The sequence below is a fragment of the Mixia osmundae genome (genome assembly GCF_000708205.1).
Source record: "Mixia osmundae IAM 14324 unplaced genomic scaffold scaffold_3, whole genome shotgun sequence".
In the NCBI taxonomy this organism is placed as follows: Eukaryota; Fungi; Basidiomycota; class Mixiomycetes; order Mixiales; family Mixiaceae; genus Mixia; species Mixia osmundae.
In genome coordinates this window covers 1,281,256-1,307,830 of record NW_014575561.1, presented here as the reverse complement: position 1 = coordinate 1,307,830, position 26,575 = coordinate 1,281,256, and the positions used below count along the sequence as shown (strand labels likewise).

Sequence of the window (26,575 nt, the reverse complement as noted above, 5' to 3'; positions counted from 1 at the left end):
CGTCTGCAGATCTGAGCATCCCAGCTTTGACTACGACAACAGATTATAGTAGAGCCGTCGAGTCCCGCCGCAGCTGAGCAAGCCACCCGAGCCGAAGCAGACGTCGATTGCAGAGTGCGCATCAGCGACAGTACCGGGCACGCCTGGAAGCCGAATCTCTTGCGCTGCCTTTGTGGTGTTGCGCATGTCGAACAGTCTGACGCACTGATCTGGACAGGCCATAGCGAAATGATGATCGTGGAAGCTCCCGTACTGAATGCTCCCCATCTTCTGTGCCGGTCCGAAGCCAAATTGAGCTACCTCTGCATCCTTAGCTCGTCGATTGAGTCCGCATTGGCGAAGATCGAGCATTCTGAACTGCCTCTCTTTGAATGCAGCAACAGTGATAGCGGTGTGGCTTGGCCGTGCTTGGGAAGTGAAAATCTGCTTCAGATCGCTGTAGGCATCACAGCGCCAGGTGATTGTCTGTCGAGAATAATCGTGCCCAAGCAAGAGCTGGGAAGAGCAGGACAGTAGCCAAGACTGACCGGTAGAGTAGCCAAGACTGACGACAGCTGCTCTGTGATGCGCTTGCTTTGCAATCATCGACGACTTTGCGCCAGGAGCAAAGGCGGAGACCGGCTTCTTTTCTGACCAATCCGAGTTGACGGTCCAAATGTACACCTCGCGGTCTTTGTTGCCCCCAGTAGCAAACATGAGCGAGTCAGGCGATGGAAGGGCAATGACCGAAGTGATCGCTGGCGTCTTGAGTTTGTTGACTTCGGGCACAGCATGAGGCTTGTATCGCAATGCGCGCGGCTTCGGCTGCTCTGAACAAGCATCAGTGACGCGTCGGCCATTCTGCAGCTTACTGACCATATCCAGCTCGACAATATACGCTTGTGTGAGCGGCGCGTCAATTGCGACCGCAGCGCTCGTCAGGATCAGGTTGTCGTGCAGACGGCCATAGGCAGCGCGGTCAATCTTGCCCCTGCCGAGGCTGAGCCTGTTGACGTGCTCTGACCGCCACTCCGAGCTGTACATTTTGTTAGATTCGAGTAGACTGCAGTAGATCTGCCTACTTTGGCTGCTGTGGCACGCTTAATAGCTCGCCGCAGTGTGTGACGGCAACGCTTCTGCCGTCGCTTCGGCAGAACACGCGCTTCAACCTGCCAGCCAGTGATGGCGTCGGAAGTTCAGTCGTATCTCTGGCAAAGAGAGCACCATTGACGTGTCTGCGGTCACCGAGCGGACGTGCTCCCGGCGACGAAATCGGAAGCAAATCGGGTTCGGGCCCGTCAATTTCTGACTCAGGCGTAGCCGGACCTCGCGTCGGCGTGAAAGTATTCTTGGACTGCACCGAAGCAGAAAAGCTGGCCAAGGGAGCATCCTCGCTTTGATGAAGACCTTGACCGAGCAAGCGTTCGAGAAGCTTGAGCTTATTCAGAGTCATACGTCGGTCTCGGATTTCGTCGGGTCCAGGCTCTCTGGTGCCTGATATACGATCTTCGGCAAGACAGGTCTTGATCTCGAACTCGCAGACTTGACGAGCGCTCTCGATCTGATGAGCGGATCTTGCACGCATGTCAGCATACCAGTCTTGCAATTCCGGTATGATCTTGACTTCAGACATCCCGCGCATGTCTGAGTGCTCGTCTGTGAGCGGATTCTGATGCAGCCTGACTCGCTTGGGCTTTGTAGGCGACAGACTTTTATCGCTTCCGGGTGACGGCACGGCAGAAGAGGCATGTGAAGCTCGCTTGCGCTGCCTTTGTAGCCCTGTGCTAGTTCCGGGCTGATTAGGTTGATGACGCCTGCTTGCAGCATTCGCACTGATCGACGACGACGGCCGTCCGGGCACCGAGGAGCTCGCCGACGAAGTGTCTGCGAAGCTCCCTTGACTTGGGAACGATCGAGGCTCATCAGTCCAACTCGAATCTGTCGGTGATTGCAAGCCTGTTGCATACTTTCGCGACTGGGCCGAAGCTCTGGACTGTAGGCGCGACGGCGAAGCAAGTGGCAGACGCTGCTTCTTTTGGCTTGTGGGCCGCCGACTGCGAGTCTCGAGAAACTGCACTTCTTCTCCTCGCTCGACGGCCCCGTCTTGCATCGGACGTTCGGTCGAATCCTTGTAGCCTGTTGGGAGTGCCGTCGATGACGGAGTGGCAGCAGGCGCTGCATGTATTCGGGGACGTACGACCGGCCGATTGTCATTGTCAGACATTGCAGCTGGCAGAGATTGCTGTACTTTGGTGGTATGCCGCTGCGGCTTGCTGAGCCGTGCGGCAGATGCTTGCAGAGATGCAGCAGGTCCAGGCGGTGGTGGCGACTGGGACTCGGCTTTGACAGCTCTAGAGACGGGCGGTCGAGACTGATCTGGCAAATGGCGTTTGCCTCCGGACAGGGCCGAGCGCGAGGATGGCGCAGGTGGAAGGGAAGCGCCGATGGGATGATTGGGGGCAGAAGTACCAGCAGAGGCGAAGCTACCATAAGCTTGAATAACCCTGGAGAGCGGCGGGGGCAGACGCGCGCTCCCTTTGAGGGCTGCCGTTGAATCTCTGGCGGTGCTGTCTTGGTTGTCTCGGTTGTCACCGATGCTCAAGTTGTTCCTGCTGTAGACACTGCTGGTAGCGCGCTGCATTGGAGCTGGTTTTGATGTCTGGGCAGGTACCTGCGATGACCGGGCGTCATAGCGAGAAGGCGGGCGGGATCTGCTTGGCACGGTCGTCATCGTCCTGTCGTACGATCTGCTGGCTTGGCTCGGTGCATACGGAGCATGGTTCCATTGGCTAGAGCTCATGAACGGCTGGATGGACGTGTCACACTCCTGTCGACGGTCACGACGAACGGCGTCCGGCTCGCTGAAGACTTGCCAGCTCGCGACCTGCAGAGGATCATAGCCTGACGGGGATGAGTGTGCAAAGGAGTCTGCCCGCTGGAGCGTCTCTGTCGATGATCGGTAGAAGCCGTCGGTCCGGTTCTGCCGATCCGCTCGCTTGCTAGACCTGACCACTCGACAGCTTGCCGAGCTGTTGACGCCCCGATTGACGCCAGGCTCGAGGTTCGGCTGCCTGTCTTCGTCTCGCATGGGCCGACTGGATGCGCTTGGCTCCGGCCCGGCTCACGCTCGACGTCCGGCTGAGTTGACTGACGGGTCGCGCGCGTGTCAAGGCGATCTGCCAGGCGGGTTAGGGACGAGTCAGGCAAGCCAGGCGGCCGAGTATGGAGCAGCCCGCGATCCCCAGGGATGCGAGACTGATAGCACTCATCCTGTCGAGCATGGGCGTCGATCAGGCCGAGCCCGGCGTTGTCGCCATCCTCATGGAATTTGCCCACCGTCAGCTCTGCTCGCTCTGCGCTCGTCTGCTGACACTGACCCGCTAGCGATCAGGCTACACGACCGAGATACTCACAGACGCACTCGTCTACGCCGATCATGCGCATCGAGGTCTCGGCGCCTCCTCAGCCGCCAATCTCACGCCAGACCTGGCAGACGTCAGGATGGCACTCAAAGCCAAGCTTGAGCATTCCATGAGCTCTGCCTGGCCCAAAGAGTTCCTCATGCCTCTTGCTCTTGAACTCAATCGCCTCCCTTTACCGTCCCTGCCGGAGTCGTATGGCGTCAGACTGCCGCCAGAGAAGGACCGTCTGACTGCCGCCAACTTCGATCTCGTGCCTCGTCTGTCGCCCAAGCTGCCTAACGGTCTGGCTCTGGGCCTCAAACCGTCCCACGCTCCTCGTTCCCCACAGCAGACACACAATGGAGCTAGCCACGTCAATGAGGACGAAGATGAGGACGATGACGATGATCTGTTTGACGAGCCAGAACCGATTCTGCCGGTGCAGAGGGTCAACAACGTCGCTTCCAAGAGAGATCGAGCGAGTGACGACGACGATGACTATGATTAGCTGAAACTCTTACAACTTCGCAGGCAAAGACGAGTGCAATAGAATTATGTCGCAAGCGTTGCGACTATGTGTACAGCGTGGGGGAGATGTATGTGCGCATTCAGTCGATGCGAACCTCGCTCCAGCCTGTACAGCGAGTGTCAGCATGTTGTATGGGTCCCTTGCAGCAGCAAGGGAGGCAGCAATGGAGCAGCGAACCTTCGTTGGAAACACGAGAACCAAATCTTGACCATTTGCTCTTGATTTCTGTGACTTGCTGGGCATAGGCTTCCTCCGATTGCTCTTCGATGACCAGATTACCATACCGTCCTCGGCCGATGCCGACCCAGCGAAGCGCAAAGTCTTCACCTCCCGCGTGATCGGCCTCGCTCTCTGCCACCTGACGCAAACCAAGGCCGCGCCTGATCTCGTCATCAGCCGGGATGTCAAGAGGAAAGATAGATCACGCACGTCGCATTGGCAAACCTGACGCCATACGCTTTCTTGCTTTCGCCTTCCTCTGAGATGGAGGAGGTCTTGTCGCGCGGCGTAGCGGCCGCGTATCGCGAGGTTCGCCGCAGGCTTGATCGACGTTCCCCCTTGCTAGCAGTGAGCGTCGCTGCATCCGCTAGAACGCCCGTGGCTGACGAGGGTGAGCGAGACGCTCCAGCTCCGATGGCTCGCCCGATCGAATAGTCAACGTAGTCTGCGTCGTCGTCATCTTCGGGCACGTCGGCAGGCAGAGCAATACTCGGCGAACGCTCTTTACGTCCAAAGATAGAGCCGAGCTTCTTGATCGAGCCAGAGCGCGTGGATGACGGTGAGCTACTGGCAGTCAAGTTGGATGCAAAGCTGGACGAGTGTCGCAGATCGCCGGGGCGTGGCAAACCGGCGACGGATTCGACAGGCGATCTAACAGAATTGCTGGTCATCGATGGGCTTGACGAGGACAGCGAATCTCTTCGGGATGGCTCAGTGTCAACGGATAGTCGGTCAGGCTCAACCGTAGCGCGGCCACCCTCGGTCTGACCACCGAACAATCTGGATTGGCTTAATGAGCTCGTCATGGACACGATCGGCTGTCTGGCGACCGGGGATTCACGATCTCGTCGTCCAGTCGCTAGCGAATCACTTGAGCGATCACTGTCCTGTGGCGGCGGAGCCGAAGTATGCGTTTCTGTTGCGGCGGTCGCTGCTTGCGGCATATGCTCCTGCTGAGAGAGCTCTTCCATGGCCTTTGCGAACTCTTCATGGAAGCCAGGTGGCAGCATACCGTGTATTGTACCCCAAGGAGTTTCAGTGACCAGATGCTTGTCTGGATCTTCAACTTCGCGGGCATTGGCTCTAGAGGAATCGCGCGAAAGCATATCGTCGTCATGATCGAAATCGTTCGCGTCTGTCAGTTCAGTAGCGGTCATCGCAGGAGATGGGGCGCCGGGTGTCGAATGTCCGCTACTGAACCCTCCGGGGACTCGAAGAGTCTCGGTACGAGCAGCTTCGCGCATGCTATCTTTCATCCAGCCGCGCAGCTCTGATCCGTCCTTATCATTCAATTCCGACGCATCGGTCGACTTTCCGTTGTCGCCAGCGCCCCATACCCATCCCGTGCTCACGGAAGCGGCCGTACTCCCGATAGCCTTCAAGGCGCCGAAACCGCTTGACCACATCGAGGTAGGCCGCTCGTTGTAGATTCGCGGTGCTGGTTCGACCTCTTCATGCGCCACTGGTCCAGCGTGGTCTGCTTCCTCCTCAGGTTCTTCGCTTTCTCGTACAGGCTCATGTATAGACTTTGTGGGGTATGTGGAGATCGGTTCAGATCTGCTCAGGTCGAGTGAGCCACCGCGTCGGGGAATATCGATGGCTGTATCGGTTCGCGTTGTCGAAGCACTGCCAGTCATGGATGAATGCACAGATTGATCAGTCGAGCTGTCACCAGCAGAGCGCTCAGTCGTGCTCCCAGACGTTGAGCTAGGTCCGGCGGCGATGGCCGATGGCAAGCCAGTGGATCCGCTAGGCTGCTGCATACCGGCCAATGTAAGTGCGAGGTTCTCGAGTGGGCTGCGCATCGTTGATTGGCCACCAGGAAAGCCTGAGTAGCGAGGATTTGGTGAAGGTAACGTATCGCTGTCATCTGAGCTGCGCCGATCGCGCAACGCTGCCGACAGTGCCAAGGGTGGTGCAAAACCAGCGTTGTACAGCGCAGCTCCATCCATGTTCATCACGCTGACGCCTCTCCCCCCCAAGAGCGCTTGTCGCGTATTGGAAGCGGCAACAGCTGCGCCAAGCCCGTCTGCAAGGCTGTCACGCGCATCCCAGCACATCTTACTGCCCAAAGTAAGCTCGAAGGGTCGACAGGCGCCTTTGAGGGCTGTGCGCATTGCTTCTGTTCGCACTTGAGCGTCTCTGGCGCGCGAAGCAGGAGTGCGCGATTGGCGCGCCATTTGATAGGGCGAGCCGGGATCTGAGGAGAGATCAGACGAAGAGGTAAGAGATGGAGTTGAAATCGCGGATCGAGGCTCAAAGTAGTCATTCTTAGGTATTGCGCTGCCGTCAGTGTTTATCCTGCTCCTTGTGCACGCGTTGATACCCTGCGGCTCGAGCCAAGCGTCGTCAAGGTCAAGATAAGTCTGCGTCTCGGTCGAATGTAATCTCGGAGAAGAGGCAACACTCTCAGGCACCGAGGGACAATAGCGTTCACGCCAACCACCCGACAAACGTAGAGACGTGTCGAGCTCGACGTCTTCTTCGGCGCTGGCAAGATCTTGATGTGTAAGGGCATGCGACCGGTCAAGCTGCCCTTGAGCAACCCTATTGAGTATGTCACCGAGCAAACTCCTGTAGATCCATGTATCAGCTCGATTCACGCTTCAGAGCTAGTCAAGCTGACCTGACGAGGACTTGGTCATCAGCATGTTGCACGATTGCCTCAATATCGGACGCGAGATTATCAACAGTGATAGACTGCAACCTCGGCTTGTGTGAACTTGCAGTCCTGCTTTGCGTAGCCGACACACTTGGCGATCGCGGGCTTGCACCCACGGTCGAACGGTAGACGGCCGCTGAAGCGTGCAGGTCGCGAGTGGTGTCTAAGTGCGCGGTCCGGGAGCACACAAGATCAGGCGCAGATGTCCTTGGCGTCCGAATGACTCGTCGTGAGGCGCTCGTGACGGATGGGTCAGCTGATCTCGAGCTTCTCAAGTGATCAGCTGGAGGGGCACAGTCGACGGAGCTTGGATGATAGCAATTTCGCTCCTGAACTAGTTGTGCAAAGTTCGTCTCGGGTACTTCCGTGGCTGTCATGGCACTATACTCAAGGCTTGACGCCGAAGAGATCAGCGGGGATGCTGTGACGGGCAGCGAAACGGACGGTTCCATCGACAGCGACCGATCTATGCCGAGAGCTGAGATACGTGAGGTTGGGCGAATGATCGCATGACTACCGGTGTAGCCAGATCGCGGCTCTTGCGCTCCATATGGCCTCTCTTGCGTCTCTCCATGCAGCTCAGCGAGCGATAGGCACCCCTCGCCGACTGATTCATGCTTCATGGATCCTAATGCTTTGATTCTTATGTCTAGAATATCTTCTTCGCTGCCGTGCGAAGGCTTACTGGATGAGACAGAGCGTGGCACCAGTACATCTGTGGAGAGTCTGTGATTGAGTTCGTGACCGAGAATGTCGAAAGAGGCTGCTTGACCTATGGACGACGAGTGCTCGGGCGATGGAGACGATCTCCCTGCATCGAATGAGGATAAATTGCCTCTCGTCGCCATAGCATGCACGCTCGCATTGTGTGGCTCGTCTCGACTTATATCGTCGGACAGCGACTTCTGCTCGAACAAGGGGTCGTCTGTGCGCTCAAAGCGCGCCTCGATAGGGCCCGAGATGGTGGACTTGAGCCGCTGCTTGGCTTGCTCGTGTTTTACAGACTGCGATGACTTGCTTCTGGTCGAGCGATAGGATCTTGCCGACTTGCTTGACTTTAGAGATGACAACGAAATACTGCGCTTCAGACCGGCTGCGACGCTGGAGGTTGTGGAGCCAGCTAGACTTGACCTGTTCGAGGAAGGCGAGTTCTCTTGTATCGTGTCCTCTCGTGTGGCTATCGCGCTATATGCTTTGGTCCGGCCGGACCTGGCGCTGTCTAAGCTCTCCGGTTGTCTCGCGCTCTTTCTGGTATGCGAACCACGATCTCGTTCGGTAACTGACGTCCTGTTCTGACGATCTTCAGCTTTCTTTGCGTCCTTGTGCTTCTTCTCGGCAGGCCTCCGTCGCGTGGCTCTATCAGCAGCATCTAATTCATACATGCTGCGCGGTCTTGGTATATTCGCTGTACGCGCAGCGGGTCGCAGACGCCCATGGGCGGTCGGGCCGTTGACGCGCGCATTGATCTTGGCTTCAATGTAAGGTGCTGAAACGCCATTGTGTCTGTCTGCATCCGAGTCATCGTCTTCCGAGCTGAATGCGGAGCCGGCAGCTGACGAGTATGTATCCGAAGCATACAGCGAATCTGCACGACTACGGGCAGGCAGGGACGTACTCGAGCGACTCGCTGCGAGGTTTTGTGATCCTGCTAGAGCTCGCATCGACGCTAGTGATCGACTGTTGGCCGAACTGCTCACATCGTCTGGTCAGGACGACGTCAGCCTTTGTTGTGGATGGCACAGCCGAAGACGCTCACCATTGCAGTGCGCTGATGCAGTGCGATCAGAACGCTGGACGGTCTTCTCCTTGTCTCGCTTTTGCTTACGTCTGAGTGCTCTAGAGAGCGACAAGGCTTCAAAACCGGGCATTGCTGCCTTTGTCGTGCGACCAAGGGCGGAGTCTTGTACTGCGGTGATTTGTGCTGAGCTGTAAGTTGCGAACAAGCTGGTCCGGGACTTGTCAGTCGGGTCGAGCCTTGATCTCCGTCGCCGGACAGTGCGGTTAGGCGGGCGGCAGATGATGTTATGACCAGAACGCTCGACTGCTCAGAGAGGCTAGGTTGTCTGCGCAGATCACTGTTCGTCAGCTTGCCTGTGAGCCGTGTGCTGTGTCACTGCCGTCTTGCTGGCGCTCGCCTTGCGTGACAATAGCCTGTCAGCTGTCAGACGGCCGCCCCTTGCAGATGGGCCGCCCCTCCTTCGAAAGTTGCAGTTCGCGCGGGGGAGCAGGCTATCTTGCCCGATTGGTGCGAACGTTGCTCCGCCTATTGTCGGCGAGCACGTAACGAGCCTGCTCTACGGGATGGTGCTCCTCCAGGCTCGGTGAGTGGCCAGGCTCCAGTCAGACTGGCTATGGGGCAAGAAGCGCATGCTGCATGCGTCGATCACCATGTCTCTCAACCAGCACCGGCCGAGTGGGAACGAGTGATCGCGCGCTTGCATGCTGTACAACTTCTAAAGTGATGATGGAGTGAGGCAGGCCATAAAGGCCGTCTAGTCCCGACCAGGCGCTGGTCTGGCTGTGAACTTCAGTCGACATTCATCCTGGGGGAATATGGTGGCGATAATCTTGATCTTGTCGCTCTCAGGCGTGAGCTCATGTTGCCAGTTCATCAAGACCGACGCTGTGCCAAAGACGGCAGTCATGTGAAGCTGAGCATACTCCTGGCCGATGCAGCGATGAGGCCCACTGCCGAATACGAGGTCTGCGGGTCGCGCGTGAACGCAAAGATCAGCACACTGTTGCGGTTGGCAAACGCGAGACTGACAATTCTTGGGCGATGAGCCCTCTCCGATGGCAGAGCCACCCTCGAGCCACCGCTCGGGCAAGAACTCGTCCGGCTCGGGGTAGACTGAGGGATCGTGGAGGCTGTTCCAGAAGCTCGGGATGCACATAGTACCGGCAGGTACGGTGTAGTCGTCTGAGATCGGGAACGCTTTGGTAGTCGCATAGGGAACCATGATGACGGGCGGACGAATCCGCAGGACTTCTTTGACGACTGCGCGTGTGTAAGGCATCTGATCGATAAGGTCGAGCGTCAAGGGCGCAGTGACGTCGTTATTGCGTATCCTGTACTGCTCTTCACGGACCTTGCTGAGCACCTGAGGATAGTCGGCGAGATACTGGAAGCCAAATGTGATGGAGCTAGTCATGGCGTCCTCTGTAGTCAGTCGTGGGGGGTCAGCGGACGAGACTGGCCATGGATCGAAGTACGTACGACTCGCAAACAGGAATGAGAGGACAACCATGGCAATTTCGTGATCGGAATACTCGCGGATCAACATGGGACGCGAGCCTGCCTCGTCGCCCTCACCTTGCTCACTTGTGTCGGCATACTTCTTCGCCACAAGCATTTCTTTGATCCAGCGATCGACGAGACAATTTGGTTCGCCGCCGGCCGACATTCTCAATTTGCTTTGTGCAGAGGCGTGCTCTAACCATGTCATAGCAGACTTGCGAGCTTGGATGGCCTTGTACACTTTCGTTCCTGGCAGGGCAAGTGGAAAGTTGACGAGCTCAAGGGCCTGTGTGATGAGCCAGTATTTGTCCGAGATCTCCTGGGCGCCGGAATCGGGAATATAGTCGCCACAGAAGACGCGAAGCGAGGTCTCCATATTGAGATCGCGGAACGCCATCTGCATCGGACGCGCTTTCTCGGACGGATCGGCCAACCACTTCTCAAAGGTGGCCTTGTAGATTCGCTCTTGCGTCTCAAGGTAGAGACCGAGTGCTTTGCGAGTAAAGAGGCAGTTGAGGCCCTTGCGGTACTCAGAATGCACCTTGCCGTTCAGGAAGACCCTGCGCAATGTTGCGTCAGCGGCAGTCTGCGCGTCTCGGACACGGCGTACCAGTTCTCCTTGAGGAGGACTTGCTTGGCTGATGCGACGAGGCAGGGCTCCGTGTAGCTTGGGCTGTTGAGGATCTTGCGTGTGTATTTGTTCTCAGAGGCCATGACAATGAAGCTGCAGGTCAGGGGAGCGCGTCAAATGGGCCTAGATCGACGGGGCAGGACAGACACACATGTTGAAGACAGACACGGCCGATAACGGCACTTCCCAGCCCTTCTTATAGACTTCCATGGTGGGCTGTCGCGAAGAGGCGCGATATGAGCACTTGCAATCGCGCCACTGACGAGACACACACGTTCAAAGAGTCGGCAAATCGACCGATGACGGGTATCGTCCATGAGGGCCCCGGTAGATGCCTCTTCTTGAGCCTGATCGGCACCAGGAACCAGGTTAGCTCCAGGGGCGATAGACGTGATCGGTCAGGAACAGACTTGTATACAGATTGCTCCAAGATGAGCAGGCTCGCGATGATGACGAGTGCGGTAGTCCATGCAGAGGACGAGGTCTGTGACCAGAAGAATGATGTGATCGTGCTCTCTCTGTTATCGCTGTTACCGGCATAGGACCGTGCAAACGTCTGTGCATTCGCCACGGCTAGATTGGTGAGATTATCGAGCGACATGGTCGTGTCGCAGACAAGCTCTGTAGAGCGTCAGGCTGTCCTCAGAGTCGTCCTGCTGGTAGATGAGCTGACTTTGGGCTCGAGTAAAATCGACAAACTCGGCTCTAAAATCTGGCGCGACTTTGAAGTTGCCCCCCGCCCCGCCGGTGCCGGGCGATCTCTGCTGGTAGATCTTCACGCTCTTTCTTCGGGATCATCTCCGGTCGTGTAGATTGGTCATGAGACGATCGCGATCCATGATGCGGTCGACGACAGATACATGGGTTGCAACAACAATCTACGTTTCGGTCTACAGCTTTCCTTGCTCGAGCACTAGCTCGCGGACAAAGTACTCGTGCAAGCGGCTATCTCGTGTCAGCTCTGGATGAAAGGCAGTCGCGAGAATACGCTCCTGACGGAGCGCGACGACGTTGGCATCCGGTCCCAGCGGTAGTAAGCGCGAGTCGCCCGTGCGGCTGTTGTCATCCGGTTGATGGGCTTTCGACGACTGGGTACGCCGCGGCTGTGGCAAAAGAGACCATTCGATCTCTGAGAGCACATGGACCGAATCGCTTCCTGTCGCAAGATGCTGACTGTCTGATTTCGGGGCGAGCAGCGTATGTACGACAGGTGCACGAATGAAGATGCCTGGGAAAGGCAGTTCCGGTTGTGTGATGCCAGCAATAGTGAGCGGGTACTCGAATGACTCTGTCTACTCGATGCGATAAGTATGCGAGGGCGATGGGTTGCGATGACTCACCTGTCGGCCCCATTGGTTGCGCACGATGCTGATGGCCAGGCCAGTGAGACCTTGCTGACCGCCCTCCTTTGTACTTGCCTGAACGACGTGATCACTGAGTAGAATCATGCCAGCGCAAGTACCCCATATCGCTTTTTGCGCATCGGGCCCTTTGCATGACCTGGCAAACCGACGGAGAGGCTCAAGCATGCCCATGCGATCTGCGATGAGCGACATCGTCGTACTTTCGCCGCCAGGAAGGATGAGTCCGTGGCATGCTGACAATTGCTCAGTCGTCCGGATCAGCCGAGGCTCGACGCCTAGCTCCGGGTGAGCGGCAGCAACGAGCGAGAGGTGCTGGAGATGCTCGGCAAAAGCTCCTTGGAGAGCGAGCACGCCTACGATGACCCGTTGTCGCTCATTTGGCATCGTCGATTTTGTCCCGAAGCTCCCAGTCGCGTGATGTGTCGTGCCAAATTTCTCAGACTCCATGAAATCATGAGCATGAGCTCGACTGTCACCTCTCTTGCCCAGTCCGGGACGACTGTCAAAGGCGAAAAGGTGAAGCAGTCGAGAGGCGCTCTGCTGATCGCCAACTTGCCGGCACTGCAGAATCTGATCAAGCGAGATCCTGTCGGTTACAAGGAAGAATTTCTGATCCAATGGAATCAATTCAACTCGCTGTACCAGATCCTCGTTTCCGGCTCTGCGACCGCTAGTACGTCTGGTGCCAGCACATCTGGTGATGTCGTCGCAGGCGGGAGCAGCTCTCGGCGAGGCAGAGAGATCGAGACCAAATTTAGAGAACTTGTCAATTTTGTGTCTCAATGTGCGCCCTCATATCAATCCATGACGCTGCCCCACCTATCTCAGGCGATCTCAGAGTTGCTACTCGATCCTTCCTCGACTCTGTCTCACGATACGGTTCACGCGTTGATTGGTGCCCTCGTTTTGTTGCGCAACAGGGATTGTCTCAATGGCATCGACTTTCTCAAGATTCTCTTTCCGCTCCTAAGTCTCAACGCCAGTGGTTCGAGCGCAGGCTCCTCTTCGGCTGGTTTGAGCAAGTCCGAACGCGGGGGCGTCCTAAAGATCATCTTGCGCGACGTCAGGAACGCCAACAAAACTGGCAAGAACCACCGATTGAATCGCCTCGTGCAGGGGCTCCTGTTCGAGATGGTCCAGCGAGGTCTACCGTCCAAAGAGGGCGTGCAGGGACACCCGCCCTCACGGAGAGGCGAGAAGCGTTCTGCCGAGATGACGGGCAGAGAAGCACTCTGGGCCGTCAGGCTAGCGTCTGAGCTCTGGCGAAGGCAGGTTTGGACGGACGCGAAGACCGTTTCCATCATCGAAGCTGCGGTGTTTCATCACAATGTGAAGGTTCAATCGGCTGCCTTGCACTTCTTCCTGTCAAGCGGCAGTCCCGACGAAGCCACATCGAGAGGCTGGGACAGCGACGATGACAGCGACGAGGGCCCAGATATCAGACAGGTCAAACATCGGCTGACCATCAACAAGAAGACAAAGTCAAACGAGCGCCAGGCCAAAGAAGCTATCAAGTTGGCGAATAAGAAGCGCAAGAGGAAAGACGCTGCAGCTTCAGCGACAGCCAATTTCTCAGCCATACATCTCATGAACGACCCGCAGGGGTTCGTCGACAAGCTATACGATGTCCAGTTGCTCAAATCTGACAAAGTCTATCCTCTCGAGCACAAAATCGTCATCATGCAGCTCCTGGCTCGTGTCACATCCTCGCACAAGCTCCATGTTTTGGGCTTCTACTCCTACCTGATCAAATATCTGACGCATCATCAGCTCAATATCACCCAGATACTCGTCGCTCTGGCGCAATCTGTGCATGATCTGACGCCGCCAGATGTACTCGAACCAGTCGTCCGTAAGCTCGCGGCCGAATTCGTTCATCCCGGCGTCGCAGCAGAAGTTATCGCTGCCGGTCTCAACGCCATCACGGAGATCTGTCGTCGTCAACCTTGGTGCATGGAGAAAGACCTTCTTGAAGACTTGGTGGAATATCGCAAGAGTCGAGACAAAGGCGTCATGGTGGCCTCGCGCTCTTTGCTCTCTCTCTATCGCGAAGTCAATCCAGGATTGCTCCGCAAACGCGAAAGAGGCAAGACAGCGACGATGACGATGGACACCAAGACGGTGCTTCAATATGGCCACGACAGAACGTCCACTACCGCTATCGAAGGCCTCGAGGTAAGCTTTTCTCTGTGGCGGAGAGCAGAGCTGATGATCGCCGCTGTAGCTGCTCGAGCACCATCTGCAAGACAAACTGGCCGAGGGCGGCGCTGACAATGAGGGAGAGAATTCTGAGACTGGGTGGCAAGATTGGGAAGCAGAGTCGGCCAGCGATGTGTCTTCCGGCGGCTGGGTAGCTGTGAGCGATGGCGAAGATGACATTGAGCTAAGCGAGAGCGACACCGATGTCCATGTCAAGAGGCGCAAGGAGACGCCAAAACGTACAGAAGCGTCAGATGTGACCCTTGTGCAGCTCTCACAGCCTGCTGCAGTCGGCGAGCTGGGGAATCTCGCTACTACCAAGGCATGGTCCTTGTACGCTGCCTCAATGTGGTGGCTGAATCGTCGCATGCGGTTCACAGATCCTCACGCCAGCGGACTTTGCAAAGCTGGCGGAACTGCGCTTGGCAGCCGCCGAGCAAGCTTCCAAAGCGAATGGCCCGGCTACGCGCAAGCAGCTTGCTCAGCTTCAGGAAGACAAAAAGGCGAAGCAAGACGCCGAATTCTTGTCAGAGGGCGATATCATTGGTGTGCAGAAGAAGGCCAAAGCTAATTATGAGGAGCGGTTGGCCATGATCAAGGAAGGACGCGAAGGCCGAGCCAAATTTGGTAGCTCGAAGGGCAAGAAGAACAGCACGCCATCGAGCTCGACGAACGAAGAGAAGCGCAAGAAGAAAAACTATGTCATGATGGTCAACTCGCGCGATATCAAAGGCAAAAAGTTCTCGTCGTTAGCGGACAAACAGAAAAAGCTGCGCGGCCATATCACCCGCCAGAAGAAGGGGGGTCGACGCGTAGGTCCTCGTCTAAGCTCGCAGGTGCATTGGCCTGATTCGGCGACCAGGGAAACAAATGAGCCATGGAGTCTGTCTCACTTGAGAGCGGGCCCATCCGCTGCGTCATCCGATCAAAGCCGAAGGCCGTACGGCGGAGCGAGAGCTTGCAGCCGAGCACATAGCTGTCTGGACTTTGCATTCCGCGCGGTATCGTCGTGATGATCTTTGAGTGAGACGAAGGACATCCTCGCATCATGCTTTGCGCATGTCCGTCAGACGAGCCTTCTGGCGTCTGCTACCTTTTGTTCTTGGTCTCGTAACAGACGATCGTCGGCACCGACTGACTGCTGCCGGTCTGCAAGTCGGTCCCTTCGCTTGGCGAGTCTTTCCAACCTGGCCTGAGCCAACCGTTCCCTGAGTTCGTCCTCATTCTGAGGCGACCGCTGCAGGAGCGCAGTCAGTCTCGTCACAAGGTTGTGTGGCTGGCCGCTTGCTCTATGCTCAATCTCTGGCTTGGTGAAGTGGTCTCGAAAGGCATAGACGTTGCGATGATACCAATCGGGGTCGCCGTAGTGGATCATCATTGCAATAGGAAAGAAGACTACTGGCAAGGCTAAGCGCGCTCGATGGCCTCGCATGGCTGAGCGGGGCTGACCGTAGAATGAGAACTTGAAAAGCTCGAGCGAAGGACCGGCCATGGTCTTGCCAGTCAAAACGATAGACAGCCTTTCTGCCAGGACGATGACGATGGCGCGAAGATCGCGTCCATCCATCGATCATCGGCAGCAGCGCCGGCGCTTGACCAGCACGACACAGTGAACTCGGACGACGATGGCACCAGTGAGTGACCCATCGTCGTCGACATGAGAGATCTTCAGCTGACACGGATGACCAACAGCCAGCAAGCAAAGTACTGGAGACGCAGGACAAATACGGCGCCAAAGTTGGCGGTCAGGAAGCAGCGCCCGATAGCCAGTCAGGACCTCAAGGCAAGGGAAAATCCAACGGAGCTGCAACTAGCGCCGCAGCGTCCTCGGTGGACAACGTCAAGACCGACGGCGACGGCCTGAGAAGCGGCAAGGAGTCTGATCCTACTTCTGGCCAAGGCACAGAGCGCCATGGAACAAAAGGTCCCTCCACCGTACGTCCGTCTCTGTGGGAGGCGTCGAGAGCGCCACGAAGAGAGGAAGCTGACTTGGTCGTGTCCGATCGCTTGCAGAGAGCTATCGACGTGCAAGGTGCCTCTGACAAGTATGGCGCGGTCGTCGGCTCGAGCGAGGAGCAAGACAAGCTCAAATCGTCCAAATCGAAGCTATAGATTTGCTCGTACTGTCGGCCAATGCACACGAGGTGATATCGATCGGTAGGCGCGTGGCCGTTCGTCAGGCGACACAACGAGCGACGCGGGCGTCAAAGGCCGCAGAGCGTATCGGCATCTCCGCAGTATAGAACGGATCTTTGAGGACGTCGGCGTAGGCCTCGTAGATCTTCCTGAGCACGCTCTCTGGTGACGCATGAGAGGGCGAGCTGATCAACACAAACTTGGTGCCTGTCCGGCTTGCATGAGCCTTCGGATGCCGTGCCGTCTGCGACAGGGAAGAGCTTACCTGTAGGGGTTTGCAGACAGTGCATCTTGAAGTGCTCGGCTTCGACGACCTCGACGCCGGACGAGTGACCGGTCGGGCTGATCCTGCTCGTGATGGCATGGATGCCGTGGTAAGTGCCGGCAAGGACGAGGTATTCGTTGGAGGTGAGGCTCGCGAGACCATCTGCCGACGCTCAACGCTGTCAGTCTCGTCTGCTTGCGAGTCTGGGCGGCTTGGTTTGGAGGCGAGAGACTTGCCATTGAAGGTCTTTTGGTAGATCAGTCCGCCGGCCTTGTTGATCGTCCAAAGCGAAAAGACTGTGTTGGACATTGCGTTGTCGTCTATCGTACGGATCTCTCAGCCCCGGAAGCTCTCGGGTCACAGCAGGAAGGAACAGCAGCCGTCAGCGCCCTGACCGCACGTCGAACTGGACTGACACGAGACGGTTGAGAGTGCTTGCGTGAACTGCCGACGAACCGTCGCCGCCACGCTTGCGCTGCTCGAGAGCTCTTGCTGATGCAGAGAGCGCTGGCTCGAGCCTTGCTAGCGCCGAGCAGGACAGCAAGCACAGCCATCTCGAACAACCCGATCGTTGGCGAGCATTTGGGCAGCAAAAGACTTGTCTGCTCTTGCATCTCGGCCTCTGCCTCTTCCACACGGGCTCAGCACCGACCCAGACGAGCTGTCATGTCAAGCACAAGACGAGCGACCATGGTCTCGAAGCATCTCTCGTCAGCTGCGAGCCCAAGCTCGAGTACAAGCGAACAAGCGAGTCGTCAATCATCCGTGTCAAAGACCCTCCCTGAGCTTGGTGCCATGCAGCAGGCCGTGCAGCTGTCGCACGAGTCGAATCTGTACACAATCACGCTCAACAGGCCCAAAGCGCTCAATTCGCTCAATCTCGACATGATGAACATCATCAAGCCTGCCTTAAGAGTGCGCCTTGGCTCCTGTTCCTGCACGGAGGCGCAGTTTGAGCTAAGCCACGCCAGCAGCGATGGAAGGACAAGCAAGAATGCAAACTTGTGCTCATCAAAGGTGCAGGCAGAGCCTTTTGTGCAGGTGGAGACGTCGTAGGCAAGCCGACCGGTTCCGCGCCTCCACGCGCCTGCTGAGACAGTCGCGCAGCCATCGTACAGGGTGCCAAAGAGCCAGCCGGCCGTGCACAAGCTATGTCCTTCTTTCGGTCTGAGTACGAGATCGACAATCTCGTCGCGAAGTATCCCAAGACGGTCATCTCTTTGCTCGATGGCTTCACGAGTGCGTCTTTCTACCGGCTAGCCTTGATGTCCTGGTGCTGATTGTCAGCTCAGTGGGAGGCGGTGTAGGCATATCCGTGCATGGCCACTTCCGGGTGGCGACAGAGAATACGCTGTTCAAAATGCCCGAAACGACAATCGGACTTTATCCAGATGTTGGCGTTACTTTCTTTCTTGCCCGCATGGACGGCGAACTAGGAACCTACCTCGGCCTGACCAGTCAGGGACTCAATGGATGGGCAGCCTAGTACGTGTTTCTTGCCATGCACGATGACAGCGCTCACCAACAGCGTAGCCAAGCCCGAATCGCGACCCACTACATCCACTCCGATCGTCTGCCTGCGCTCGAGCAGCGACTAGCAGAACTAGACATCACAGATCCTGCGACCGACGTCAACGCACTCGTCAATGATACGCTGAACGAGTACACCGCCGACGCGACAGTAGGCGAGAAGGATCCCACGCCGAGCGCTGCCGAGACGATCACGTCTGCGCAGCGCAAAGCCATCGATCGCGCCTTTGCGCATGATAGCATCGAGGAGATCCAGGCAGAGCTGGAGCGTACGGTATCAGGCGAGGATTCTGATGTCGCCGAGTGGGCAAGCAGGACTCTGACGACGCTCAAAATGCGCAGTCCGACGAGTCTCAAAGTCACTTTGCAAGCGATCCGCAATGCTGCAAAGCTGGACATCGACCAGACATTCAGGATGGATATGCGCTTAGCAGGGACTTTCTGCGTCAGTCTGCTTTGTCTCAGGAAGCCTGTCAGCCCTGACAGAACCCACAGGATCCCGACATCGCGCCAGACTTTTTCACCGGGGTGCATAACCAGCTGATCCAGAAGGACAAGGAGCTACGAAAGCAGCGACCTCAATGGTATCCGAGCGAGATCGCCGAAGTCTCGAGCGAACAGATTACCGCCGACTTCTTTGCCAACGAGTCCAAGACGAGCGTACCCATTCCGGAGCTCGACATCGATTCGTCGCTGCCGGCCTATACTGAATATCCTCACGAGAGAAACGCCCTGCCATCGGAGGAAGTCATTGGCAGCGTCGTCAAAGGAAATTGGCCAAGCGTTGGCAGCTTTGCGCTCAAGCCAGCGCAAGTGGTGCGCGTCCTTGAGAAGGATTGGACGGCCAAACCCGGTCTGCGGCACAAGATCGAGGAGACCCTCATTCGCCGTGCGACTGTGTCCCAAGATGGCACGCTCAAGTGGCAGTACTGAGATGCATGCTCCTCTCATCCGACCTCGCATGATCTGTGTGTTGCCGCCCTCCCAGATCGCGAGGATCTTCGTCGCGAATTGAAATTGAGACCAAACTCCAGGCTCCAGGACTATCGCGCTCACTGTGTTCCGAGGATGGCATCGGCCAATGTCGTCTTTCAGGACTATCTGTGCCGTAGCGCAGATGGCTGGGGCCCCGCCTCGCCGGCCGACTTCAGGTTCAGTCTGTGTTTCGAGGATGGAGTGGTATCCCTCGTACCACTGATCGTCATCTACTTCTTCGGCGGTATAGAGCTCTACAAGCTGAGGAATGCCACTCGTCAAAGCCAGACGGCAGGTTTCCGGGCCAGCGGGCTGCCGTTCCTCAAGCTGGCAAGTCTCAGCTGTTGCTGACCCGTCGAAGGCCATGAAGCTGATCGGATGCTCACAGGCTGCCTATATCATTATCTGCGTCGGCCAGCTGGCGTACACCGTCGTGGTAGCCACAGAGTCATCGGGCGACAGATGGATCAAGTTCATCGTGTCCCTGCTGACGCTAGCAGGCTTTGCGATGTCGATGCCGTTATCGTTTCGCAACCACATGACTCAGCGTCGATCGAGCACTGCCATCCTCTTCTTCCTGCTCCTGCAGCTGGTCGTCAACCTCATCAAGCTTCGTACTACCATCACCACCCTCTCCTACCGCCACCACCTCGGCTCGTTCATCTTGTTCTGCATCCTCTTCGGCCTCGAGACTGCTCTCTTCGTGATGGAGTGCTTTGGACCGGAGAGCAATCGCAAGGGTGGCTATATCAAGCTCGCAGAGGATGGCGAGGAGCAGTATGAGGCGCCCGTTGTCACCTCCAACATCTTCGCTCGGCTCACCTTCTCCTGGATGACTCCACTCATGCGACTGGGCGTCCAGAAAAACCTCGCTGAGGAGGACCTTTGGAATCTACCGAGGGCGGATCAGGCAGATGCTCTCGGCGCTCGTCTACGGAAATTCTGGGATGAGCAGCTGGCGTACCGAGAGAAGCCCTCTCTGGTCATCGCGCTCGCCAAAGCCTACGGGGCGCCCTTCTTCTATGCCGCAATTTTCAAGGCCTTCCAGGACATGCTGGCCTTTGTTCAACCTCAATTACTCAGACGGCTACTCTCATTCGTCGAGACATACCGAAGCGATCATCCAGAGCCAGAATATAAAGGCTACGTCATCGCGATTGGCTTCTTCGTCTGTGCCGTGGTGCAGACGGCTTTCCTGCATCAGTACTTCCAGAACTGCTTCGAGACAGGAATGCGCGTCAGGACCGGCCTGATCACCTTTATTTATGACAAGTCCCTCGTCCTTTCGAATGAAGCCAAAACCGACACCACGACGGGCGACATTGTGAACCGCATGTCAGTCGATGCCAGCAGACTGCAAGACGTAATGACGTATGGTCAGATTGCTTGGTCTGGTATCTTCCAAATCTGTCTTGCCTTTGTTTCACTTTACAACCTACTGGGCTACTATGGCTTGGTCGGCGTAGGCGTGATGATCCTGTCGATGCCTGCCAACGCCATCGTGGCTCGCTACATGACTAGAATGCAGCGTCGACAGATGAAGAACAAGGATCAGCGAACGCGCATGATGAACGAGATTCTCAACAATATCCGTTCGATCAAGTTGTACTCGTGGGAAGGCGCATTCGCGCAGCGCCTCTTCGCTATCCGCAATGACAAGGAGCTTGCCCTCTTGCGCAAGATGGGATATCTCAGCGCGTGCAGCACTGGGTTGTGGAATCTGACTCCCTTTCTCGTCTCAGCCTTGACATTCACATTGTACGCGACGACTACTGGCAAGCCCCTAACAAGCGATATCATCTTCCCAGCGATATCACTCTTTCAGCTCATCTCGTTTCCTCTCTCGTCATTGCCCGTCGTCTTCACATCCTGGGTGGAAGCATATGTCGCAGTTGGGCGTCTGACTACCTTTCTGTCGAGTAAGGAACTTCAGAAAGATGCGACCGAGATCGAGGAAGTGCGAGGCAAACTGAGAGCTGGCGATGAGCTCGTATCGATCAGGCAAGGTGAATTCTCCTGGTCTGCATCTGCGCAAAACAGCTCTACCCTACACGACATCAACTTATCACTCAAGAAAGGCGAGCTCATCACGATCGTCGGACGCGTTGGCAGCGGCAAGTCTTCGCTGCTGTCTGCAATATTAGGAGAAATGACTCGTTTGGACGGCAAGGTCAAGGTAAGAGGGAAAGTTGCCTATGCGGCCCAGCAACCGTGGATCATGGGCGGCACCGTTAAGACCAACATCACGTTTGGTCATCGTTTTGAGCAGGACTTTTACGATCAGGTGCTGGACGCATGTGCGCTACGCGAGGATCTTGCCATTCTGCCGGACGGTGATGAGACCGAAGTCGGTGAGAAGGGGATCTCTCTGTCGGGCGGACAGAAAGCGCGCCTTGCCCTCGCGCGTGCAGTGTATTCGAGGCCGGACATAATTCTGCTTGACGATCCGCTGTCAGCGGTTGACGCGCACGTTGCAGCACATCTGTTCGAGCGTGTGCTGGGCCCAAGCGGCCTGCTCGCTTCCAAAGCCCGCCTACTTGCGACCAATGCTATCTTTGTGCTTGACAAAGCTGACGAGATCATCATGCTCCGCGGCGGCATTGTCGTCGAACGAGGCTCTTATGGCGACGTTCAAAAGGCCAAGGGGGAGATTTACACCCTAATACAAGATCATGGCAAGCACAAATCTACCGACGACACGGACGAAGCCGAGACTACTCCGGCATTCGAAGAAGAAGCGATTTCCGCTGAAGAAGATCTCGAAAAACCGAACGGGATGCCTAATGGCCATCATCGCCGCGTCAGCTCGGCCATCGTCCGCAAATCGTCAATGGTACGCCTAGCGACTTTATATAGATCCACGTGGCTGACATTAGAAAAGGTCTCGCTTCGAGAGTCGAAGAAAGAATCGGTCAATATGAGCAAACGGTCCGCCAAGATCAAAGAGACTGTCGAACAAGGATCCGTCAAGATTGACGTCTACAAAGAATATATAAAGGCAAATGGGGCCTTTGGCGTCTTTTGCTATCTATCTACGATTGTCTTGCAACAACTCCTAGCAATCGTAACGAATTATTGGCTCAAGGATTGGAGCCAGCATAATAACGAGACAGGTACAAATGGCAATCTATCGTATTGGCTGGGCGTATACTATGCTCTCGGCCTGCTTACGACGCTGACCTACACGATCAATGGCGTCTTGCTTTACGCCCTTTGCGTGGTCAGGAGCGCACGAAAGATGCACGACTCCATGTACGAAGCCGTCATTCGATCGCCCATGCTGTTCTTCGAGACGACGCCTATTGGCACTGTGCTCAGTACGTGTTGCCCGTGCAATACTCAGTATTGACGTGTTACTGATGCTTTCGACAGATCGGTTCAGTCGGGACGTTGCAGTATGCGATGAGATCCTCGCGCGCGTGTTTGGCGGCTTTTTCAGGACTCTCGCTTCAGTCATTGGTGTCATAGTGGTCATATCGACATCGGCGCCTCTATTTCTCGTCGTCGTCATCCCGCTCTTATTCGCTTATAAGCGTATTCAGTCGTACTACTTGGCGACCTCCCGTGCACTCAAGCGACTCGATGCAACAAGCAAATCCCCCATCTTTGCTTCCTTCTCAGAGACGCTCACTGGCCTGACTACGATCCGGGCGTATCGTCAGCAGAAGCGTTTCTCAGCAGAAAATGAGGGCAAAGTCGATCGTAACCAACGGGCGTATTTCCCATCAGTGTCTTGCAATCGTTGGCTAGCGGTCAGGCTCGAGTTCATCGGCAGCATCATCATTTTTGCTGCTGCTCTGCTGTCAGTCTTTGGTCTCGTGCGATCTAAGACTCTGGACGCAGGCTTGGTTGGCCTTATGATGACCTACGCTCTGTCCACGACCCAGGCGCTCAATTGGATCGTTCGTTCAGCTACAGAAGTCGAGACGAACATTGTCTCGATCGAGCGTATGCAAGAATATATCAGCTTACCGCCTGAAGCACCAGAAGTCATATCTGACAACAGGCCACCGGCTGATTGGCCCAGCAAGGGCGCAATCGAATTCGTCGATTACGCTACGCGCTATCGAGCAGGGTTTGACCTGATCCTGAAGGACATCAATTTCAAGATCAAGCCTGGAGAGCGAGTCGGCGTCTGCGGGCGTACCGGTGCTGGCAAGTCGTCACTACTCAACTGTCTTTTCCGCATTATAGAACCAGCTGCGGGCAAGATACTCATCGATGATGTCGACATCTCTCAAATAGGTTTACACGACCTCAGATCGCGACTCAGTATTATTCCGCAGGACTCGCAATGTTTCGAGGGTGCGCTGCTGTTTTTGGCCGCGAAAATGGCGCTCATGCACGAGCAGGTACCATGCGAGATAACCTCGATCCAACCCGAGAAGCCACAGACACGCAACTCTGGCGAGCCCTTGAGAACACGCGACTGAAAACGCACGTCCAGACCATGGTTTGTCGCTGTCAATACCTCCAAACGCAAAGCTAATGTACCTCCAGGAGGGCGGGCTCGATGCTCACGTAGACGAGGGCGGCAAGTGTCCGGCTTGACTTGCTGACGAATGGCTGAAGGTGTGCGCAGGGTCAAATCTCTCGTCTGGACAGCGACAGCTTATGTGTCTCTGTCGAGCACTGCTCCGGAGCACTCAGATTCTCGTCATGGACGAAGCGACAGCGAATCTAGACATCCAGACCGATTCAGAAGTTCAAGATATCTTGAAGCAAGAATTCAAGGGTGTCACTGTGCTCACGATTGCGCACCGGCTCAACACCATCATGGACTCGGACCGCATAATCGTTATGGACAAAGGCGTATGTTTCGCGTACGTCGGCCGACGTTTTGTACTGACTAGTCTCGCAGCGGGTCGCCGAGTTCGATTCGCCTAGCAACCTGCTCGCCAAAGCGGACAGGTATGTTCACGCCAATCTATAGCTTCGTACGGAGCTGATGTGAGTTTCAGTATTTTTGCATCGCTCGCTAGAGGTGCCGGTGTTGTTTAAACTAGTGAAATTCCTGCGTAGATGCATCACAGCGTTTGTTTCATTGCGTCCACGGAGAGCAAGCAGTCGTGCAACCTCTGGCTCTACACGCGGTGACTGACAACAGAGCTTACAGATAGGAAATGTGTTACATCGTGGTATAGGACCAGGACTCGCCACCGCGAGCTTGCCGGGAATTGAGTACACCGCCCGACAGAGTGCTATTGAGACTGCCAATGAAGTAATCGGATCTCGCGAGTAGCTGCTCATAGAGTATGTCCAGGAGATCAGGGAAGTCTGCAGCGTATCCGAGCTCTCGTCGATCGGCGGGCGCGAGCATATTTTGTAAAACGATCCCGCGATTCTCACGCAGCTGCACGACCTCGGCCGAGGATTCCGGCTGATTGGTGTAGAAGTAGAAGCTGCACGACTTCATCAGGAACTGCGCTCATGCCGTGCAAGACACGTACGCATCGTCCTCTTCTGGTGCACGGTTGGGACCAATGTGCGAGCGAAGCGCGATGCGAGCGGCATGCAGCTTGTCAAGGGTCTGTGCTGCCAGACTGTCTTGACGAGACCCCTCTGTGCCACGAAGCATCAGCCAAGTTGGCGAAAAGACAAGGGATAGGCACCGGATGGCGAGAGATCGATGCCCGTCCAGGCGCGTCCATCTGCTGCAGTCGAGAAGGCGAGCGCCATTGAGGCCGCGACGCTCTGAATGTGCTGGGGTGGCACTAGGCTCTCGAGCATCATGGCGGTGTGTCTGTCGCGTGCGTCGCTTGTGCTGTAGCGCATGCCACCCAGGCAGACGGGCAAAGAGCCCTGCAAGAGAAAGACATCGTCTGGCACGACGAAATTCTGCGCCAGGCCGTGCACCATTGCAGCCGGAGCGATCTGAGTATCTGGGGCGACGAGCGCCCCAGATGCCTGCCAGACACTCGAGTATGTGTACAAAGCCACGAAGCCGACTCGCTTCAAATCTTCGATCAAGAGGCTGTCTTCGTCTGGCAAATCGAACTCGCCATCGCGCTGTAGAGCTTCGCGTAAGGCATCGATCGATAGGACCCTGCTGTTAGACATGCGTTCGAGTACGGCTTCGTGCGTTAGGCCAAGCGTCGTTGTCTTGTTGTCCCATGGGGCGTCGTCTTGGCCTGCGCGCGTGTCTACGCGCAAAGTGTCCGTGTGCTCATATTGTCCCTCCGGCAACGTGAAGAGAGAGGCTCCATTTGATTCTGTCAGAATTGACTCAACCGGCTCTGCGCCCGGCGCTAGGTGGTAGAGTTTGTGGTCCCATAGACCGTCGATCCTGATCCGCTTTGGGCTCAGCCCAAAGTGGAGACAGTATTCGTACAGAGTTATGACAGGTCCGTAGGTCGATCGCAGATGGCTCATGTCCACAAAATGAGCAATATCGAGCTGAAAGTATTGCTGGCCGTCGATGACTTGCGTCTTGATGGCATGTCGACTGCAGTCGTTACCCTCGACGCATCTATGAGTCCAGATCGAGTCTGGAATGATTGGTATCCGCTCGAAGAGACGACCGAACTCGAGGCAGGACTCAATCAAACGCCTCTGCTGGGGCCAGCTTGATGGACTCGGATAGTCGAGCACGATGAACTGTGGGCGGATGCCGACGAGCTCCTTGATAGCCTCGAGCGCTAAGGGTACCGGGCTACCCCAGCTTGGCAAGAGCTGATCTGCATCGAAGCCAAGCTCGCCAGACACGCCGTCAGAGTCGTCAGGTGCGTCATCGTCTTGCGCGGCTGCAAGCAATTCGGCTGATGCTGCCTTTCCGTCGCCTGCGTCGAGCAGAGAGTCGGCTATAGGGTGCGGCACTTCGTAGCGGGTATGATTTGGCTCTGCTTGGGTCACATGAGGCTGTCGTACGAGGACGAACAGCGTGAGGAGCGCAAAGAGCGCAAGAATATAGTGTCGTCGTCGGAACTCGAGGAGCAGGCCTCTGGAGCGAGTGAGACGGTCATGGCTCGCCTTGCCGTTCGGTACAGGTAAGTAACTCCCTGTCACCATATCATGATAACGTCGAGCAGTGCTGAACGTCGAGCCGTCCCTGGCCGCTGACACGGCAGCCGACGAGTCGCCGAGTTCGCGCGGGCAACGATTAACGCGCAACTTCTTGCCGATCAGACGCCTAGACGTGTACGTAGACCTGGCCGTTCAGGCGCCTCATCTCGCGGCCGCCTTCCGTGACTGTGAGGAACCCACGTCATCTTTCCTGTCTCCTCGGCAACAGTTGTTAGCCTTCTGGAACCTCGACAACCATCCCCCGCCTCCTGTTATGACTTTGCATAGAGGACAAACAGTTAGCGATCGCTCGCTCGTGATGTATACAGCCAAACATGTCGCCGCCTTCGCGCTCGTAGCATGGTCGTTCAGGACAGCGAGCGCCTCGCTGCCTTATGCGATGAGCATCAGGCGCTTGCAGTTCGAGGACAGCGCCTCTTCACTT

General features: G+C 56.4%; 12 protein-coding genes across 12 annotated transcripts; 5 read left to right on the top strand and 7 right to left on the bottom strand.

Annotated features, from left to right (window-relative positions):
- Window positions 1-30: 30 nt before the first annotated feature.
- On the bottom strand, window positions 31-3,067 carry L969DRAFT_46707 (uncharacterized protein; the record flags this gene model as incomplete). Its single annotated transcript, XM_014714170.1, has 3 exons — window positions 31-804; window positions 856-1,015; window positions 1,062-3,067. 3 exons carry the CDS (start codon window positions 3,065-3,067, stop codon window positions 31-33), a joined length of 2,940 nt encoding a protein of 979 aa, XP_014569656.1.
- Window positions 3,068-3,201: 134 nt separating this feature from the next.
- On the top strand, window positions 3,202-3,888 carry L969DRAFT_45844 (uncharacterized protein; the record flags this gene model as incomplete). The annotated part of the gene is made up of 2 exons (XM_014714169.1): window positions 3,202-3,316; window positions 3,371-3,888. The coding sequence occupies 2 exons, from the start codon at window positions 3,202-3,204 to the stop codon at window positions 3,886-3,888; spliced, it is 633 nt and encodes a 210-aa protein (XP_014569655.1).
- A 9-nt stretch (window positions 3,889-3,897) lies between these two features.
- On the bottom strand, window positions 3,898-8,658 carry L969DRAFT_93606 (uncharacterized protein; the record flags this gene model as incomplete). Its single annotated transcript, XM_014714168.1, has 5 exons — window positions 3,898-4,048; window positions 4,119-4,289; window positions 4,339-6,702; window positions 6,755-8,492; window positions 8,547-8,658. 5 exons carry the CDS (start codon window positions 8,656-8,658, stop codon window positions 3,898-3,900), a joined length of 4,536 nt encoding a protein of 1,511 aa, XP_014569654.1.
- Window positions 8,659-9,282: 624 nt separating this feature from the next.
- Window positions 9,283-11,260, bottom strand: L969DRAFT_93604 (uncharacterized protein; the record flags this gene model as incomplete). Its single annotated transcript, XM_014714167.1, has 7 exons — window positions 9,283-9,494; window positions 9,558-9,950; window positions 10,008-10,588; window positions 10,639-10,752; window positions 10,811-10,875; window positions 10,934-11,006; window positions 11,070-11,260. 7 exons carry the CDS (start codon window positions 11,258-11,260, stop codon window positions 9,283-9,285), a joined length of 1,629 nt encoding a protein of 542 aa, XP_014569653.1.
- A 191-nt stretch (window positions 11,261-11,451) lies between these two features.
- L969DRAFT_86341 (uncharacterized protein) lies at window positions 11,452-12,431 on the bottom strand. The gene is made up of 2 exons (XM_014714166.1): window positions 12,000-12,431; window positions 11,452-11,951 (listed from the first exon to the last, which is right to left on the bottom strand). The coding sequence occupies exons 1-2, from the start codon at window positions 12,405-12,407 to the stop codon at window positions 11,550-11,552; spliced, it is 810 nt and encodes a 269-aa protein (XP_014569652.1). The 5' UTR covers window positions 12,408-12,431; the 3' UTR covers window positions 11,452-11,549.
- Window positions 12,432-12,482: 51 nt separating this feature from the next.
- On the top strand, window positions 12,483-15,235 carry L969DRAFT_93602 (uncharacterized protein; the record flags this gene model as incomplete). The annotated part of the gene is made up of 3 exons (XM_014714165.1): window positions 12,483-14,198; window positions 14,248-14,544; window positions 14,603-15,235. The coding sequence occupies 3 exons, from the start codon at window positions 12,483-12,485 to the stop codon at window positions 15,233-15,235; spliced, it is 2,646 nt and encodes an 881-aa protein (XP_014569651.1).
- Window positions 15,236-15,288: 53 nt separating this feature from the next.
- On the bottom strand, window positions 15,289-15,993 carry L969DRAFT_102518 (uncharacterized protein; the record flags this gene model as incomplete). The annotated part of the gene is made up of 3 exons (XM_014714164.1): window positions 15,672-15,993; window positions 15,511-15,617; window positions 15,289-15,459 (listed from the first exon to the last, which is right to left on the bottom strand). Exons 1-3 carry the CDS (start codon window positions 15,787-15,789, stop codon window positions 15,289-15,291), a joined length of 396 nt encoding a protein of 131 aa, XP_014569650.1. The 5' UTR covers window positions 15,790-15,993.
- On the top strand, window positions 15,848-16,334 carry L969DRAFT_16442 (uncharacterized protein; the record flags this gene model as incomplete). The annotated part of the gene is made up of 3 exons (XM_014713586.1): window positions 15,848-15,856; window positions 15,915-16,157; window positions 16,236-16,334. 3 exons carry the CDS (start codon window positions 15,848-15,850, stop codon window positions 16,332-16,334), a joined length of 351 nt encoding a protein of 116 aa, XP_014569072.1.
- On the bottom strand, window positions 16,064-17,358 carry L969DRAFT_86338 (uncharacterized protein). The gene is made up of 3 exons (XM_014714163.1): window positions 16,860-17,358; window positions 16,624-16,785; window positions 16,064-16,565 (listed from the first exon to the last, which is right to left on the bottom strand). The coding sequence occupies exons 1-3, from the start codon at window positions 16,930-16,932 to the stop codon at window positions 16,399-16,401; spliced, it is 402 nt and encodes a 133-aa protein (XP_014569649.1). The 5' UTR covers window positions 16,933-17,358; the 3' UTR covers window positions 16,064-16,398.
- On the top strand, window positions 16,734-19,114 carry L969DRAFT_60333 (uncharacterized protein). The gene is made up of 7 exons (XM_014714162.1): window positions 16,734-17,370; window positions 17,428-17,538; window positions 17,598-17,691; window positions 17,731-17,862; window positions 17,916-18,108; window positions 18,157-18,598; window positions 18,649-19,114. The coding sequence occupies exons 1-7, from the start codon at window positions 17,119-17,121 to the stop codon at window positions 19,084-19,086; spliced, it is 1,662 nt and encodes a 553-aa protein (XP_014569648.1). The 5' UTR covers window positions 16,734-17,118; the 3' UTR covers window positions 19,087-19,114.
- Window positions 19,115-19,181: 67 nt separating this feature from the next.
- L969DRAFT_86336 (uncharacterized protein) lies at window positions 19,182-24,179 on the top strand. The gene is made up of 9 exons (XM_014714161.1): window positions 19,182-19,458; window positions 19,517-21,961; window positions 22,010-22,445; window positions 22,501-23,433; window positions 23,481-23,581; window positions 23,629-23,662; window positions 23,711-23,940; window positions 23,990-24,039; window positions 24,090-24,179. The coding sequence occupies exons 1-9, from the start codon at window positions 19,222-19,224 to the stop codon at window positions 24,127-24,129; spliced, it is 4,506 nt and encodes a 1,501-aa protein (XP_014569647.1). The 5' UTR covers window positions 19,182-19,221; the 3' UTR covers window positions 24,130-24,179.
- L969DRAFT_86335 (uncharacterized protein) lies at window positions 24,099-26,278 on the bottom strand. The gene is made up of 3 exons (XM_014714160.1): window positions 24,741-26,278; window positions 24,579-24,690; window positions 24,099-24,530 (listed from the first exon to the last, which is right to left on the bottom strand). Exons 1-3 carry the CDS (start codon window positions 26,134-26,136, stop codon window positions 24,257-24,259), a joined length of 1,782 nt encoding a protein of 593 aa, XP_014569646.1. The 5' UTR covers window positions 26,137-26,278; the 3' UTR covers window positions 24,099-24,256.
- Window positions 26,279-26,575: the final 297 nt, after the last annotated feature.